Source organism: Cebidichthys violaceus, unplaced genomic scaffold (genome assembly GCF_023349555.1).
Source record: "Cebidichthys violaceus isolate CVI_PGR_0920_01 unplaced genomic scaffold, fCebVio1.0.p SCAF_15, whole genome shotgun sequence".
In the NCBI taxonomy this organism is placed as follows: domain Eukaryota; kingdom Metazoa; phylum Chordata; class Actinopteri; order Perciformes; family Stichaeidae; genus Cebidichthys; species Cebidichthys violaceus.
The window spans coordinates 9,726,794-9,744,320 of NW_027176318.1; the positions used below are offsets into that span (position 1 = coordinate 9,726,794).

Genomic DNA, 17,527 nt, shown 5'->3' on the forward strand with positions numbered 1-17,527 from the left:
AAAAATGTACTTATTGAGGTCAAATGTGTTATGGGCAGTGAATTGTCCTGCAGAACTATTTTGTAAGGGCGTGGGTCTGTACTAAGTATCTTAGGCTTAGATGTAAGTTGTACTGCATAAAATATGTTTGAAAATAAAGTGTGATAACCTTGACTAAAAATAACCGGGTAGACTTTAACTTGTGCCACTATGTCTGGTACGAGTTGCTGACAAGATGTGGTCACTGATCATTTATTTAACTTCCTCAAAAAGTGATCTAAAATTACAACGAAAATGTGTCACTGTAACACATATGTCTTATATAAGGACTGTAAAGTGGCAGTTCATTTTTGTATCATTAATATTTAGGTTACCATAACAAATCAAGATAAATCTTACATCCAATTACACAAAAATGTTTTGCTGGTAAATTATCAAGTGTCCTACAGACCAACCAAAGGAGCTCTTTCACCTACTAAGGCTCTTCAGTCTATGTTTAACACCAGTGGCCATTCAAACACGCATTCATGTCTGAACACCTCTCTAGAAATGATACAAAAAGAGGACAGATTGTCTTAAACTATTTATTGTCTACAAAATATTTGTTGCTTATTGATCACCTTCATCTTTTACAGAACAGCTGAAGCATTTTGTCCCTGTATGAACGGTTCAGGAAGAAATACATCACAGGATCCAGTACACCACTAACGCAGGTCAGTGCAGACGTGAACCGATTGGCTATACCCAGTGACTCGTGCCTTGCTGCAGTCATATGATCATGACTGTGGCTTTCAATGTAGATTATCCTGTTCACATGGTAGGGCACAAATGCAAACAGGAAGTTCATCACAATGAGGATGATCATTCTTATAGCTTTGTCCTTCACTGGCCGTTCATCCTGTTGCTTGATTGCTCTTAGCTTCAGCAGAATCAGTATGTAGCAAACCACTATGGTGGTGAGGGGAATAACGAATGCCACAATAGTGGAAACTAAAGCCGTGGGAGATGTCTTTTCTAAGTACAGCTTGTTGCAGATGCCAGTTGAGTTGTTGGTCACATTCTTTTTAGAGAAAAGTATAGGACTCATAGATACAATAACTGTCACCCAAAGTATGCCAACAGCAATCTTTGCATACATAGCCTTTCTTACGGACTGTGATTTTATGGGTAAAACCACAGCCAGAAATCTGTCCAGGCTGATGAAACTCATCAAGTAAAGGCTGCAGTACATGTTGAGGTAAAAGAGGAAGCCTGCTAGTTGACAGAGGACATGTCCGAAAGGCCAGTGGCCGTTGGACAGGTGGTAAACTATACGCATGGGTAACATGAGAATGTAAGAGATGTCCGCTACAGACAGGTGCCTCAGGAAGACCTTAAATGGAGACGTGCTCTCTTGGCGAAAGAAGGACCACAGCGCCAAGGCATTCCCAGGCACGGCCATGATGAAAATCAGGATGTAAAATGTAGAAAATAGAATGTTCTCTTGGTGGGAGTCACTGCCATAGAAGCCCTGTATCTCCTCCTCTGAGATGTTCATTGTTGTTGTGGAGAGGATCAGCCTGTTGCAGCATAGACACAAATAACCTGTTATGATGACAGCCTTTGTCAAGTGATTCACTAAATCATACATTGTGATATCATAACAAAACTAAGAATGCAAAATGCATGTGACAAAAAGATGATTTTCATGTGACAAAATATAAACCCACATTCAAAATCATGTGTAAATGAGGCTTATTAGAAAGAGGAACTAACTAGGAACTGTTTGCAGAACAAACACTAACTTTTTTAATCAGCTCACTGCAGTTACAGATTAACAACTTCAAACTGATGAGAAAAAAAAGTGTTTATCAGATAGTTTAAGATTTAAAAACATTTCCTTATTTTATATAAAGATAAAATAATGAGAAAACATTTTTTATTTTATTTTATGGCAAACAATATCTGGTAGTTGTATTTCCTCTTAACTTACCTTGATGTGATGAACTGCAAAATACATGATCCAGTGCAAGAAGTATCACTATGTATACCAATGTAAATTAACATATTGGCACCTTAGCTAATGGTTTGAAAATTTGATTTAAAAGAAGAAGAAACAATATTTGGTACAAGTGCTTTGCGGCAGTTAATAAAACAAAATAATGTTTCAGGTAGTTTAAATGCTAAAACTTACAAAAGGGTGCTACGCGCTTTAACATGATTTGTAGTTAAGCACCATCTCTGTCCTTTACTATTTAATCATGTAATCAGAGCAAGATTGTATAAGTAAATTTAGGGCATCAAGCCCACACATGTAGTACTGTCAATAATCATTAATGTTATTGATGATATCATATTCTTACCTTTTAATTGTCGAGATACATAATTCAGAAAAATGCAGAATTCCTCTATATATTGACTAGCAGTGGAAAAGCACTACTGTGAGAAGAGCCAGGTGAAGTGGAAGTGAGAACTAGAGTATGGCTCTGTTTTTTTTTTAAAATAACTATACACCCACGCACGCGCGCGCACGCACGCACGCGCGCACGCACGCACGCACACACACACGCACACAAAATAGACTCAAGCAAACCGGAATTCAACAGGAAGCCAGAAACAAAACTCAAAAGCTCAATGCATTACAAGCATGCAAGTCTTTATTTTTGCTACTCCAACACAGTTTTTGTCTTTACCACATTGCTCCTTAATAGTATGATTTAAAGCTTTACAAAAATGAGAGAAAACCAGATATTTACAAAATCTATTTGTGCAAACATAATTCTTTTTTTACACCACTCTCCTAAAGTATTTGAAAGGCATGCATACAAATAAACTTTGGTATGTTAACAAAACTACTTATTTTCTTAGTAGAAGCATCTATGTACATGTGGTAGAACTGATTTACTTTGTTTTTAGTACAGTTTACATTTAGACAACAATACATGTTAACTTAACAAACCAAGACCACCAGTACAAACACTGAGGTCAACACTTCAGCCATCACACCAAGAGAGTGCATGTAAATTCCCCTAAATCTTGTGACTGGGTTAGGCCTGAAGTGAGTCATTGTACAACAACTTTGGCAAATAGGCACACTAAAATGAAAACTTGTATTACTTATGATACCAGCTTTACAAATCTGTAAAATAAATTGGCAGTTCATATGGGTGAAAAATGAGAAAATAGTCTTAGAAAACAGAAGTTAATAATGAGTTCAACTTTAACGTGTCTGTATACATTATGTATACACTCATAAAAGGCATTTACAAGGGCTGTGTTGAATGTCTGACAACATAAGAAATATAGAAGATTAAATATACTATGGTTATTCAATCTCTGGTTTGAAAAATAAAACACATTTTTTACACGGTGCTTCGTGATTGTACATCAACTCTATATTCCCTATTCATAGCTACAGCAAGAAAAATAGATTTTCACCACCACGAGAGCCTTCCACTTTCATCTACAAAGTGGTGAAACTAAACATTTTTTTAGTTCCATTATAAAATATGTGGTACACCTCCAAGAAAGAATCAGAATCCAAGTAAATATTTTTTCAAAAATGGAAATTGCAATTCAAAGGAGATAGAAGCATTGGTGTGAGAATGCCAGTGTCAAATAAAACATGAAGTGGGGGAGTGCATCACTTAATACTTTTACAGAAACAGAAAAAAACAGCAAACCAAAACAATACAAAATGAAACATGACCAGCTCTACCTGCTGTGCGGTAAAGCCAGAGGGGCCGTAATGGGGCTAAGTGGTGTCCTTTGCTGCTGTGGCTGTTGGGATGCAGGATTTGCCGCTGCTGCCGTTGTGGGACCTGTAGCTGGTGAAGCTGGGGGTGTGTATGGTGCGGATGCTCTTTCCACCTGGGCCCAAAGGAGTGGGCGACAGAGGGGAGGGGGAGGAGGAGGAGGATGAGGAAGAGGAGGAGAATGAAGAGGAGGAGGAGGAGTGCACTCGACCATTCTGAGTCTGCGAGGAGAACGAGAGAGCTTTACCTGTGTGCTGTGGGGGTGTGGGGAGTTTGAGGGATCCGTTAGACAGGGAGGGGATGTGGGAGGAGGGTTGGGAACCGGAACGAGGAGCGTGAGAGGACAGGATGTTGGATTTTATTACAGAGGAGGAGGAGGAAGAAGAGGAAGGGTTAATGGGATTAGTTGCATCTGAGTTTTGCACAGACTGGGAGCTGCCTTTAGTAGAGCTAGGATAAAAAGCAGGGATTTTAGAGGTGGGTATAGTAGGGGAAGTAGTTTTATGATCCCCTCCCACTCTTTTAGCACTTCCGTTAGCCTGCAAACAGAGATGCCAAAACAGATACTGGTTGTCAAAAAATAAATCTGGTCAAATAATACATATAAAAGGCAAGACGATGTTAAAAAAAAAACTACAAGTTATACACATAGAAACGCTCTAAGACTACACAAACATGAACATCACTGAGACACAACTATGAATACCAAAACATAAACAGGTCTGTTTTTACTAGGTTAAATGAAGAGTGAGACACATAGGACTGAGAGACATGTTATCAAGAAATGGAACACTGCAAAGGTTAGACCGTGCGATGGCAGACAGGAGGGGCGTCTCTACAGGCTGCCCGTGTTAGAGTTAGGCCTCGTAAAGGGGCTGTGGGGGGAGATTCACAAGGCAAAGATGCATGGGAAGGCCGGAGAGAAATTGATAACAGGCTTAGGAGTTTGAAGAGTGGGAGCAGACAAGGGGAGATGTGGGCTGGTATTCCACCGAAACTGACGGTGCAAGGTGGTGAGTTGTGGCTTGGTCTTGAGGATAAGGAAATATATCACCGTGAGGTTAAGAAGCTGTGCAGTAATGTTGGGTTGAGCAGAGGTGCATTGTGAGAAGGGAGGAGCATAGCCGAAAAAAGTCAGTTAGGTTTGTGTTTTAACATAGCCACAAGCATCCTGGGATTTGGCAACACTGTTTAGGAACTCAGCTGTGATGGGAACGGGAGATGTGATGACAACTCAGATGATGACAGGGTAGGATTCCGCTTTTCTTTTTTTTTTTGTTTAGTCACCAACACAGTGAAAACCATGAGCAGTGTGGACATGCAAAAGCATACAGTACAGTGATGTTATGGGGTAACAGTCAAAAGTCAAACATGCCTTCTGGTCAGAGCAGACTCAAGAGAAACATTAACAAATCCACAGTCGTCACCGCGGTGACTTCATTTTTTTTTTTTAAACACTTGAAATCTCACAGCACTGATAGTCTTTTTTCCTCTAATAATACATGCCTCGTGTTTTTGATCCCTATACGTTTGATTCCTCTAGTCTCTGGTAAGGCCCTACAGTAAAACTACCTGTCGGAACTGCCTCTGAGCGTCCTGCAGTTTTTGCTGTTTTCCTGCTTTGTCAGTAGTACCCGGCGACTGCCTGGACTTCGCAGACAAAGGGACGGGCATCCGACTAGTAGGGGAAGCGACACTGGTGTTCTGCAAGGGGATCCAAACGAAAAACAAAACAAGAAAATAAACAAAAGAAAGAAAAAAAACACACACACCATAAAGGAAGTATGAAAAATCAAGGCACTAACAGGTAACACCTCAACAATTAACACCAGTGAGAGATCATGCACCCAGTGGGACCATACACCTTTAAGTCAATACACAGTAGTACATGCAGTCAAGAATAAGGAAGTTATCAGAGCTCAATCATCATGAGTGTTTTTGATGATGAATTTGCCACTTGCTGAAAACCTCAGAGGTTTAGCAATGAACTGAAGGAGAAACACGGTAGCCAGGAACCCAACAAAAATGCCACCCCCAATCATGTCGCCATGATTTCACAGAGAGAGAAAGCCACGGGGGGCATTTCCAAAGTTTCCAAGCACCTGTGGAGTGGATTAATGATTTTGTAATTTCATTGGTTAGGGTTGGAGTGAAGGTAGGTTGTAAACTGAAAAAGTAGGACCCAAAGCCTCCCGGAGCAACAAGAGCTAGAGAGAGACCTGTCGTACGGTGGTGGGGGCACTGGGGACAGTGGTGGTGGTGGTGGTGGTTGTGGTAGTAGGGATGACTACAGGGCGAGGAAGCAGTTGAGGTTTAGTCTTCTTCAGCAATGGATTTTTGCTGGGTACCTTAGGACCTGACCCTCTGGAGGTAGGGAGAGAGGAAGACCTCTTCAGCCCCACTCCTTCTGAGCTTTTCCCATACTCTTCCTCCGTGCAGACTGGATCCCCAGGGGAGTGTGGTCCCATCTCACTGATGGTGGTCTCCAGCTGCTTGATGGTCTGCTCCAGGCTGTCCAGTGTCTTGTAGGTGTTCTTCCGAATCTCGTCGGTCCTGTAGAGGGAGTCGGATTTCTGCCTCTTCAGCGCGGCTGAGCCTGTTGCCTTGGGAGCGTCTGCTAAGGATTTTGAGCGCGTAATCTCAAATCTCTTTGCTTCTTTGTGCTGCTTGATAGTACCGTCGGATTCCTCCTCATCTTCATAGACAACCACCTGTATAGTCTTCTTCCCTGACTTGGTGCCAGTGCGAATCGCCTGGGTCAGCGCCGCCAGCTGTTTCTTAGGGAATTTAAATTTGAACTTCTTCTTAACATCCTGCTTAGCGTCACTTCCCTCCAAGTTCCCTCCACTGTCCGTGAGCTCAGATATTGATGATGAAGATGAGGATGATAAGCTAATGTGGTCTGCAGCGACCGTTGAAGTGCTGACGTTTTTGCCATCAACCACCTCGGTCCCTCTCGCTTTAACCTGCAGCTCACCGCTCCTCTCGGTGTCCGACTCCTCGCTCTCCTCCTCGATGCACTCTGCTGCAAGCATCCTGTCCAGTTCGTCCTCAGATTCAAAGATGGTGGACAGGCGCTTGTACGCTGAACGGATGTCCATGGGCTCGTCAAAAATGATGATGACAGGCTTCTTGTTGAAGCCATTATCCTGTTGCGCATTGGGATCCACTGTGGTGCTCCCTCGGTAAGTGGCATTACCTACAGTAACAGTCTGGACTCCTTTCTTGGCATTGACCAGTTCCTGGTACTCGCCGCAGGAAAGGGCCTGAACTTTGGTGTTAGTGATCATAAATGCTATGTTGTCAGGGGGTGGAGGTGCCTCTTCTCCAGGCAAGTCTGGACTAAGACTAGCCTCCTCATTACACTCCTCAAGATTAGATTTAGATTTTGGTGGATCACTGTCCTCACTTGGAGCCTTTTTTGGTGGAGCAACAGAACTTTTAGGCACCTCTCTTATGGTACTGGTTGCTGTGGTAGCCGCAGGCTCGGGTATTACATTTTTACTAGAAGAAACACGTTGCTGGATGACTTTACTTTTCTTTTCAGTGTTAATTTTGTTGAGGATTTTTCCCTTCTCCATTTCTGCACTGGTCTTCAAGGATTCGGAGCGTTTAACTTGCGTCCTTGGAAGTTTGAATCCTTTCAGTCCCACAGGCTTAGGTGATATAGGTGGAGGTGTTACAGGTGGGGGTGATTTGGGCGGTGGAGACTGTGGCTGCGGCTGCGGCTGCTGCTGCTGCTGGCTTGGAGAATTGTCGTTAACATTGACATTTGACACCTGAGATGGAGGCTGTGTGGGCTCTCGGTGTTCGGGGGTTTCCTCTGTTCCTGGCGGGGGTGGATGCTCTTTGGGAATCTGACCAGTCACATAGTATATGACCTGAGAAATGAAGAAGTAGCTGTTTAAAGTCTCTCAAATCTAGAACATACATTAACTATACTTTAATATAATGCCAATATATAAATATAAAGTCATACACACCCCTTGGTTCTGTCGGACAGTAGTATTCCCATTTTCATCTGTGTCTGGATCTTTATCATCTCGAGTGGACTCAGAGCTCTGCTAGGACAGTGTGTGAGGGAATAATATTACTGTGCAACTGGTGTGTCTGGTTGCTGTGGGATTAGTGTGAATTCACATACGTTACTGCAGTCGTATCCACAGTGTTTCAACACTGCATTGGACAGTTACCTTCTACAAGGCAACAGCAAAATATATACAGCTTGTAAACTGATACTCATACTGTATGACATGCTGTTCTGATACTAAATGCCGTATATCAAAATGCATGCAGGGACAATTAATGAATATAGTTTAAAAAGCTAATACTACAAGCCAATACTAACAGCCAAATCAGCTTCTTTTGATGGCTAAACCCTGTCTTCTTTATTCTTCCACTGTATATAAAACATAAATTAAGTTCTATTTTTTATATGTTTCCTACTAACCTTTATACATCTTGTTTCCTGTCTTGTTTATACAGTATACTGTTGATACTATGCAAAGCGCCTCTCACACTACTTTCACTTCAGTGAAATCATTTGGGCCACAATCTTTGCAACATGACCTAAAGTGCAATATTTAGGTCATGTTTATTATGTACAGTAACCATCTACTCATATACTTCTAAACTGATACTTTTATTTGATCAAATGTTTTAACTTGGCTGTGAACTAGTCCAATTTGTTGCGCTTGAACATCTCCGTCATCTTTGCCACATCAATTGACAAAAGCTTATCAAATGTGCTTATTGTTTAACCTGATGTGAAGAATTATAGGGTTGTGCTGGTTATATAGGTGTAAAGCCGGGAAAGCGAACTGAAGTCAAGTTGTGCAAAGACAAAGAGAAACAGAAAAGTAATCCCTCAGAAAAGTACAAGTGGTGGAGAGGAGCATGCATAGTGGCCAGACTGACCTTGAGTGAACCAAGTCTGCAAAAACAGGTTGTGTCCGCAAAATGAGTTTTAACTACTTTGTTCTCTCAATTGTCAATCATTTATGAAACGTTTGTTCCGTTGATTTCGTATGAAGACATGTAATTAAAGAAAGACACAAGACGATTTAATTGCCTGTAGAATACAGTGCCGAGGTCTTTTTATTGACAAGAGATAATTAAATCAGTGGCAAAACACATCATTGTCTGGTCCAGGCGCACAAAGACACAGCATCTTTTCAGAGGCTTCATTTTATGCAGACTTAATCCTGAAATATATTTAAGCTGAGATATCCAGCTGAATGAAAAGAGGGAAGGAAACTGAGGCGAAAAAGGAAGAAGGAGCTTTTGGGAGCCAGTTGTTACAGAATTCTCTCGAGCCAAAGCAAGGGTGCAGAAGTTGTAGAAGGGTTAAGACACAGCCATCGATCGTATCAGACAGTGGGCAGAGGCAGAGGCAGGCAGTTAGGTGGGTAGCTGCGCGGCGATGTATAATTTACCTTTTTCTCTTTGAGGGGCAATAAGCCCCCCGGTCTTAGTTCTCTGATTTGCGGTTCAATTCGAGAGGTTGGTTCTACCAAATTTTTCACCCCTACATCCTTAACCGTGCACTTCTGGAAAACCTGAAGAGTGGAAAAAGGTGAAGGGGAAATGGGAACAAGGATTTTGAGGAGGGAGGAAGTTTGAGCATCTTCGCCTTTGTCACAGCTGTAGAACCCAACACGTGACAAAGGTAAATTCAAAATCAAGGAGTTAACTCTTTTGGCAGCTGTGAGTACTCATCCTTTGCCACCAAAACAGCCACCGTGGGAAGAAATGATAGACCCACTCCCGCAGTGCAGAAATGAACCAAATCCAGAGGACTTTACACCTATTGATTGCTTTGCTCACATTTGAGGGATTGTGTAGGTGTGTGAGTGTACATATGCATCTAACCTGGAGCTCTGCCATGATTTTGTCCCCTTCATCCTCCTCTTCTCTGGTAACAGGAGGAGTGACGGGGGGAGGGGTGGCGGGCTTCGGCTTGGTCTCTGGCGGAACCTTGTTGGGCTTGGGTTGTGGACTGGGCGGTGCAGTGTCCTCTTCACCCTCCTGTAAGGAAATGATTTAGTCATTACTTGTCTAACCAGCCAGGCTAGCTTCCCCCATTCCTCCAGTCATCATGCTAAGCTAAGCTAATCACCGCTTGACTCTAGCTCCAGCTCCTTAGTGGTAATGTGGCATCAATCTACTCATCTTTCTTGACTCTCAGCAAGAAAACCAAACAACCACACTTCCCAAACTTTTCGACTGTAATAATTAATAATTAAATGCATTGTATTTTTCACAAACTGTCATTAAGTATATACAAAGGCTAAACAAGCTACACTGCTACCAATATGTTACCGCAAATTTTAGAGTTAAAGGTGCAAGATCCAAGATTGGGAGCATTCCGATTGCCTCTAAATGTCTCGGCTCATGGGTAACGGTGCTAAGAGCACCAACAGTGAAAAAAACAAACCACCTATCAGACTGACCTGAGCCGAGACGGACTCTTTCCTGCTGGTGAAGACCACTTCGCCAGAGCGTGTGGTGGTCATGCCTGAGCTCGAGCTGGAGAAAGTCTTCCTTGGAGGAGGTGGTGGTGGAGACTTGCTGGACTTTTCAGACCCCTGCTTAGTAAAGCTGTCAGTGGGGGCTGGCTTGGTGGCAGTCTTGGAGGGTCTCTCCAGCGCAGGTTTGGCTGGTTTCTCCATCACAGGCTTTGGGAGTTTCTCAGGCCCCTTCTTGCTTGGTTTGTCAGAGTGAGGCTCAGACTGGGGCTCTTCGGTCATACAAAAAAACAGAGACAAAATGTTATAAGGGGACATACTTAAATGTGTTAATATATCAATAAATGTCAAATGTGTAGAAGCCATGTTAGTGTCTTAAAGTTGTTAGATTTGCACCTGTCGGGGACTCCACAGGGTTGTGGATGTCTGCTTGTTCTGCAGTGGCATCAGGGCTCAGTGCTGGATTCTCTTCCACCTCTAGACTGGGAATGCCCTTCATCATGTTGGCCTGGGCTTCCTGGAGGATCTTCTCGAACTCTTTTCCATCATAATGACTCATGTTCTGCCTCCTCTCTTCCCACTCCTTTTCTGCTGCCTGCAAGGGGACAATTGGAAAAGAGGGGGAGAAAGTTCCTCAAAAGTTCTCTGAATCTGAGGAAGGAAATTATTCATTACAGGTGCTTTAAAAGCCAAATTAATGCCAATCACAGTAACCGAGTTGACATTTACAGGATGCTCATGAGAGGAAAGAAAAATTACCAGCTTTACGATGTTGGATACAAATAAATCGAGACCAAATGACAATTATAAGGTGACTAAGTCTACCTTTATGGAGACAGCTCTGTTTTTGCTCTTGTCCTGACTGTTCTGGAGCTCCTCTAAGACAAGACCCTGGGGGGCAGTGCCGTTTCCATTATTCACTGGGTTCCCTTGTGTCTTCTTATGATGGGCAGGACTTGGTGGATCGGAGGCTGCCCCCTTGGGAGAGTCCCGGCCTTGACTCTTGCTCGGGGTGGGACTGGGGATGTGTGAGGGGCTGGGGGTGAGCGGTGGACTGGGCTGAGCTGTCAAGGCTGCAGACTGCTGGGACTGCTGTATGAGGACCGGGGAGCTCTGGACATGATGGATGACCACCGGAGAGGAAGGCATCACCTCTGATTTGATGGTGGAGCTCTGGGGTTCCAGCGGGGCAGATGTGGAGCCAGGCTGGACTGATGGTGCGGGAGCTTCTGCTGCTGCTGAAGAGCTGTTGTCCACTGGGACATTAGCAGAGGGATCAGGTCCTTTCTGAGGGCCCTCAGTAGCACATCTGCACAGAGGAGGGACACAGTATACGATATAAACCATCGAGAAAACACTGATTTTGCTTGCTCAAAAACTTAAATTCTTACAACACTGGGTCACTAACTTATAAATTATATCAATATTTTTTAAAACAATACATGACATTGCTAGAAGTCCATTTGCAACCAAAATGAATATGTAAGGTCTTTTTTAATTTCACAGCCAGACTAAAAACACAATAAACCCTATAATAAAGTTGACAAAATGTTTTGATTAATTCTGACATGACACCACCAAAAGCTATGCTGCAATGTGGTGGCTGGCCAACATGGTTTGGCGACTGTTTCATGAAGAGAGACTGAGAGAAAAGTTGAGAGTGAACCCGGTATCTGTGACATATTAAAATGGAAATGAGGCGCTGTAGTCCGCGCCACATTAATTCAGTTATCGGTTCAGTGAAGGCGATGGAAGTGTATCAAGTTGGACGCCACACTCCACTGTCTACGCCGAATGACCTCTTTGATGGGAAGAAGGCGGGTTTGTCAGCATAATCAAATAGTACAATCTCGCACATCATAGAAACCTGCGAGAAGCTCTGCAGAGTGCTTTTTGTTTTTATCTTCTCTCTCTCTCTCTCTCTCTCTCTCGGCCCTCATACTCCAGCACCTCTTCTCCTCATCCCTACTTCATCTCTCTTCACCTACCTTCTCAGACTGCTGAGTGTGTCAGTCAGGCTCTTGACCCTTTTCAGCATGCTGTCCAGTTTATGAGGCTCCTCCTTCAAAAACTTGACCGCTTCCACTTCCACCCTGAGCACAGAGCGCATTCTTGTTTGCAGGGATGGGAACTCTCCTGAGGAAACACACCGAGAAACACAACGTTACATTTGAGCAGGAGTAGTTATTCAGAAATGAAATAATGACATAGCCTCTTGAGAATACAATACACTTTTTATTACACATAAGTAAGTCTGAAAAGGGAGGAACATCCATCATATCAGCAGTGAACTATATGACTGATAAAGCTGGGCAAATAATAGCACAAGGGATTAGAGAAGCAGAATTTATTCGTGGGGATATGATCTACTGTTCTCCAAATGTATTGTCCAAATGAATAATTCAGGGCGATCAATAATTTAGTCTCATGGAATCCATAATAGTGGATCACACTTAAATGCGTTGAACATCAGTTTAACTATTTTACTGTGTCTTTGCACACATTTGACATCTCTTGATGCATAATGATATTGGAAAATAGCCCAAAAAACTTCAATCATATTGCCCAGCGCTATTGGCTTATATTCTATATTTATTTATATTTCAGGCCAGATTACTATATACAACACTGTACCTACTAGTGAGAATATTAGTTGTTATCTTACCTTTGAGCCCTGCCAGAGATTCTCCCACTTTTCTCAGAGTCACTGCTCCCTCCTCCACGTCCTTCAGAGTCACTACTCTGTGTGTCGCTGCTGAGTCCTTCTGCAGGGAGCCTACGTACTGCTCCAGCTCACTGCAGAGGGGAAAGAGAATGCATAGACAAACAATTGTAGAGTTTATTTGGTTTCAGTAAATAGTGTATCAATCTTTTAAGCATATACAGCATACAGTTCAACGGCAGAAATGAAAAATGAATGGAAACTCTTGATTAAATGTTTTTATGTAAATCCACTTCAGGGACTCTTTTTGTTTCTGTTATACTGATATATATCTATCTATTAATACTTTTCACACTGCTATTAACATGTTATGTATTCTTTACTAACACCAGGGGGCAGGACACAATCATGTATCTTAAAGATAACGTACAGCGATACTGATTGGACAAAGGTGAGAGCTGACTTTGGGACATGATCCATAACAAAATAAGAAACTAGAACATATGCAAAATATGTACAAGAATTAACACTGACAATAATAATATCCACTAAGCACTTCATTTTCCTGTCTCCATTCGATTGCTTGGATTGGATGTCATCCCACAACCACACATGTTTACTTACTGAATGAGGGCTTATTTGTATAGAAGCACTTCCTCACATAGAAAACACAGTCCGCTGCTTCCCAACAAACCCAGTGCTCGAGAAAAAAAATGGCTACTCTGCAGGGAAATGTGCTGAAAGATAACATTGTGTGCGGTGTTGGATTGCATGAGAGGGACTAAAATGGTGTTTCATTGTGGCCCGGTACCCCTGAGAAACACTCTTTTATATAACTTCCCTAAAGGGAGTGGGAAAGGTAATAAGGAGACAGTGTGTTAAATGCCCTGCTATACCGAGGCCTGCTGGTAATAGGAATGGTGATGGGAAATACCAGCCGAGGACAAAAGAAATCAGATTTTACTTTTTTATCGAGCCTCCCACAGACAAAAACAGATACAGTACGTCTCCAACATTTCTGTGTGTCAGAGTGTAGGAGGCAGCCTTTAAAGAACCTTGACATATGAAGTAATGAAGACAGCCATTGCTCAAAGAAATGTTCTTTTCATATGCTCTAAATTAACACTATAACTGAAACTGTGAGTAAGGGATCCAAACATGTGACCTAAACCACTACTTAGATAAATGCTTGACATTTTTGCCTTGTGGAAGCTCTGTAACCATCATCAATACTGTCATCTTACAATGACAAACCATCCTTTTTAAATCTAACTTGTTTCCTTGCTTTTCAAGCATTCTTGTCCTTGGATTACTGGCAAACTAGTGGCATCAGATTCATTATTTAAAGTACCGGGGCTTTTCTGTTGCCACAGAGCTATACGATTTTACAAAACGTGCCCCTATAAGTCATGGTAGATTTAGTTCTCCTCTTGAGAGGGCAGCACATTCTCCAACTGGTCTTAAAGTCAAGCAACCCTAATTACCAAGCCTTATTTAAAGAGCCAGCAGCTGTGTTTTGCTGACTCACAACTGGCTGAATACCAAGGGTAACAGAGAGCTTTATCCACTGACTTCCGCCGGTTCAATTCTCAAGTCTCCATGAGCTGCTACCATTGTATTCATTGGAGCATGTGTTCACTACTGTCTAGCAAGACAACACTGTTTGACCTTGCCTGTAAACATCCAAATAAAAAAAAGATTCAATTACTGCTCCCTGTTGGCAAGATAAAGCAAGTGAATCAAAACAAAAGCAGGGTAGTTCCTCCACAGTTGGGTCTATTGTTCTAGCCCGCTGTCTCTGAGAGTCAGGCTTGCCTGTATAAACCTGTGAGCTGTAATTTGGAGGGCGTTGGCATGTCAAAGAGTTTAGCAGTGAATAGCACAGGTAAGCTGATAAAAAATGAAGCCTTTTGGGGATTTCCTATAAATGAAAACACCTTGACTGGAGTCGCATGGGTGTGTACTAAATCAACTCTAATACATACAACAATAAACATTCAGTAATGAATGCAAACAACCATATCTGTCCATATTAGACTATATTAAGCACGGCACCTGTTATGGAAGTGAATCAGGGAATTTTGAGCAGCCTTACCCGAGTTGTGTGAGGACACGCTCCTCCAGACCCAAGTACTTGTGCCTGTCCTCTTCTACCAGAGCTCTCTGTCTCTGCACAGGGTCCTCCAGGCCTCGCATGGCCTCTGCAAGTTTCACACTGATTTCCTGCTCTGCCCGCTTCAGCTGGACTCGTAATGCCTCTTGGTTCTGGACCTGAGGGGATGCACACAGTGGGAATGAGATATTAGAGAACCTGAACTGGCAGACCAACATGGATATTAACACACTCGAAATGATTTAAAAGGGGTCTCACCTGCTGCTGTCTCATCTGATGGAGTTGCATCCTGAGGTCAGAAACATTCTTTCTGAACTGCAGGAGGTTGACTTTGAGTGGAACTGGACCCTTGTCTAATGGAGCTGCGCTGCTCTTGGGAGCCAAGACTGGGGAGCCACCTGGGTGAGGGGGCAAGTTAAAGAATCTAAATAATACAGCACAAATGACTCAAACTATTAAACAGGCACATTAAAGTAAAATGGTAGTTCTTCCATTAAGAGGGAGTAGACAGAATTGTTCTTTCTAAACCGTCATTCTGTGATCTGACTTCACTCAACAAATGATTGGTTAGATTGTACAAACACATTTTCCCTGTCAGCACACCGGTCTGACTTAATGTTCCTAATTGTCTGTGGCTGTCTTTTACCCTGCACAATAAACAAACATATACCGGCACTAAAATTGGCTGCACCTCTGAAATGTCGGTCAGCTGATTTCGGCATTTCAGTCACCGCTAGAGGTGGAGAGGAGGTTGAAACCATGGAAACTAAGGGATGTAATATTTGTGGTTTGGGTGAGCGTCCCTAAATGGCCAACAACAATAATAATAATTGAACTTGTTTATTATTATTTTGGTCGCACATCTAAAAACAAAGGGTGGTCTTTTGAGGGAAAACTAAGTCTATTTAATATCAGTTAATAAATAGACCTAATACATGTTTCCTCGGAGTGGGTTGAATTGATGGCTTGAACATTAAAGGCTGGTTTAAATTTCATTTTTCAAAGCTGTGAGCACCACAAATGAAATCCCATTCACCTCCATTTTATTGCCGTTGAGGCTGAAATCTCCATCAGTAATATCTCAAAGCGTGGGCAAATAAAACCCAAACTCTGTGCTTGGCAGGGTAACAGTTAAGGTAAATGATAAAACATGTGTTTTTTGAATTTGCAAGAGCCAATCCTTTCACATCAGAAACATGAGGTCCATTAAAGAAAGCAGTGCCTACCTGTGAGTTACACAACAGGTCAGGCAATGTTCAGAGTGCACTCTAAGCTCCCTTGACGCTGAAACTCACCCAGTAAAAAAACCTTTGTCTTCTTAATCCCAAAACTCTATTCACAACATATTTCTCACATACTGCCCGACAGCTGCCTTAGACCTGAAGTACAGGTTACAATGTACACTGCTGGTGGTGTTTTGGGCCTTGGGGACACAATGTCCATCAAAAGAAATGCAGGCTGTGTTGTGACAACGAAGAAGCATTTGAGAAACGGCAAAAAAAGAAAGAAAAAGTGCCACTGGATTTCTCCTGTTTGATGTAGAGGGAGTCTGGCGGGATCAAAGCCCACACAGGAACTTTTCTGATGCTTTGGAGAATCGCTCAAGCACAACATGACAAGTAAATCCCTCCGAAAGCTACATATGAAATGTGTCACGAGACATGAGATTAGCTCTCAAGACGCGTGTTGTGTTTTTTGCTGTGCCACTGGTGAGGTTGCAGATCTTTCTATCAAACCGAGATCTGTGCCACAGACCACTACAGAGCTGAGGCTGAATCGCTGAATCATCTTGGCAGGCTTGAGAAGTAACGGCGTCTTGTTATAAGCAGTGCTTTGAGGAAGCTTGTGTTAGCTCTGCTGGCTCTCGTCTCTTATCTCCTATTAACCTGGGTGTAAAGGACTGTGAGGAAATACGAACCGATGACAAGCAAAGACGCCTGACTTTGTTTCCCCTCCCTCCAGCACTGCTCATTGCAGACTGTTGACTGACACTGATGTGCGGGCTTGTCTGCACAAGACATTACGGTACTAAAACTCTTTAGAGTAAAAGAAACTAATGAAATAGAACAGAATTACAATGATACTAACCTGAGCTATGTGCACTGTGGGCTGGAGAGGATGTCTTCGGTGGTCTCTCACTACAGCCAGAGGAAAAAAATCATAAGAGCAGGATTTTGGTTGCGAAAAAAAACAGTATTTGGGGAACTTTAGGTTTATAGGTTTGTATTAGTAAGAGCAAACACAATACAACAAAGTATGATGGGGAAAAACTGACAAACCAGAGAGGTTAAAATGATGTTAATGATGTTAACAAGCTTCATTAGAGTTCAACATAGCATACAAACAATATAATCCACAGCAGTCACAGACCTTTTAGACTAACTGACAAGCAAACATTAACACAAGGGTCTCCACGGAGAAGATTGAAATGCAAAGAGTTGAAATGCAGCCAGATAAACCTTACATAGTGGCCATTTATCTAGAGAGCAAATGACTTCAATGTCAGATTCACAGTCAAACCTATTTTCCTCTTCACCAGATGCCATTTAGCTATTTAGAGTGTTTGATATGG

At 42.5% G+C, this 17,527-nt stretch overlaps 2 protein-coding genes across 11 annotated transcripts in view; both read right to left on the reverse strand.

Moving 5' to 3' along the window:
* Positions 1 to 549: 549 nt before the first annotated feature.
* Positions 550 to 2,408, reverse strand: si:dkey-96n2.3 (uracil nucleotide/cysteinyl leukotriene receptor). The gene is made up of 2 exons (XM_068709502.1): positions 2,322 to 2,408; positions 550 to 1,538 (listed from the first exon to the last, which is right to left on the reverse strand). The coding sequence occupies exon 2, from the start codon at positions 1,514 to 1,516 to the stop codon at positions 602 to 604; it is 915 nt and encodes a 304-aa protein (XP_068565603.1). The 5' UTR covers positions 1,517 to 1,538; positions 2,322 to 2,408; the 3' UTR covers positions 550 to 601.
* A 173-nt stretch (positions 2,409 to 2,581) lies between these two features.
* Positions 2,582 to 17,527, reverse strand: part of si:ch211-285f17.1 (sickle tail protein homolog) — a 76,983-nt gene continuing 62,037 nt past the window's right edge. For 3 of the 10 annotated variants that reach the window (XM_068709897.1, XM_068709894.1, XM_068709901.1), the window contains 14 exons: positions 17,044 to 17,093; positions 15,214 to 15,353; positions 14,938 to 15,113; positions 12,846 to 12,976; positions 12,169 to 12,316; positions 11,006 to 11,489; positions 10,577 to 10,775; positions 10,166 to 10,452; positions 9,585 to 9,740; positions 9,149 to 9,271; positions 7,697 to 7,777; positions 5,933 to 7,594; positions 5,286 to 5,417; positions 2,582 to 4,252 (listed from right to left, as the gene is read on the reverse strand). In XM_068709897.1, the coding sequence (XP_068565998.1) occupies positions 3,713 to 4,252; positions 5,286 to 5,417; positions 5,933 to 7,594; positions 7,697 to 7,777; positions 9,149 to 9,271; positions 9,585 to 9,740; positions 10,166 to 10,452; positions 10,577 to 10,775; positions 11,006 to 11,489; positions 12,169 to 12,316; positions 12,846 to 12,976; positions 14,938 to 15,113; positions 15,214 to 15,353; positions 17,044 to 17,093 (4,309 nt within the window). In that variant the 3' untranslated portion in view covers positions 2,582 to 3,712. The remainder of the gene's footprint in view (positions 4,253 to 5,285; positions 5,418 to 5,932; positions 7,595 to 7,696; positions 7,778 to 9,148; positions 9,272 to 9,584; positions 9,741 to 10,165; positions 10,453 to 10,576; positions 10,776 to 11,005; positions 11,490 to 12,168; positions 12,317 to 12,845; positions 12,977 to 14,937; positions 15,114 to 15,213; positions 15,354 to 17,043; positions 17,094 to 17,527) is intronic. The other 7 variants (XM_068709895.1, XM_068709896.1, XM_068709902.1 and 4 more) reach the window with 7 other exon arrangements.

What these genes read in the sequence shown, in the direction of transcription:
- si:dkey-96n2.3 (XM_068709502.1), bottom strand. Translation starts at nt 1,516, where the DNA reads ATGAACATCTCAGAGGAGGAGATACAGGGCTTCTATGGCAGTGACTCC.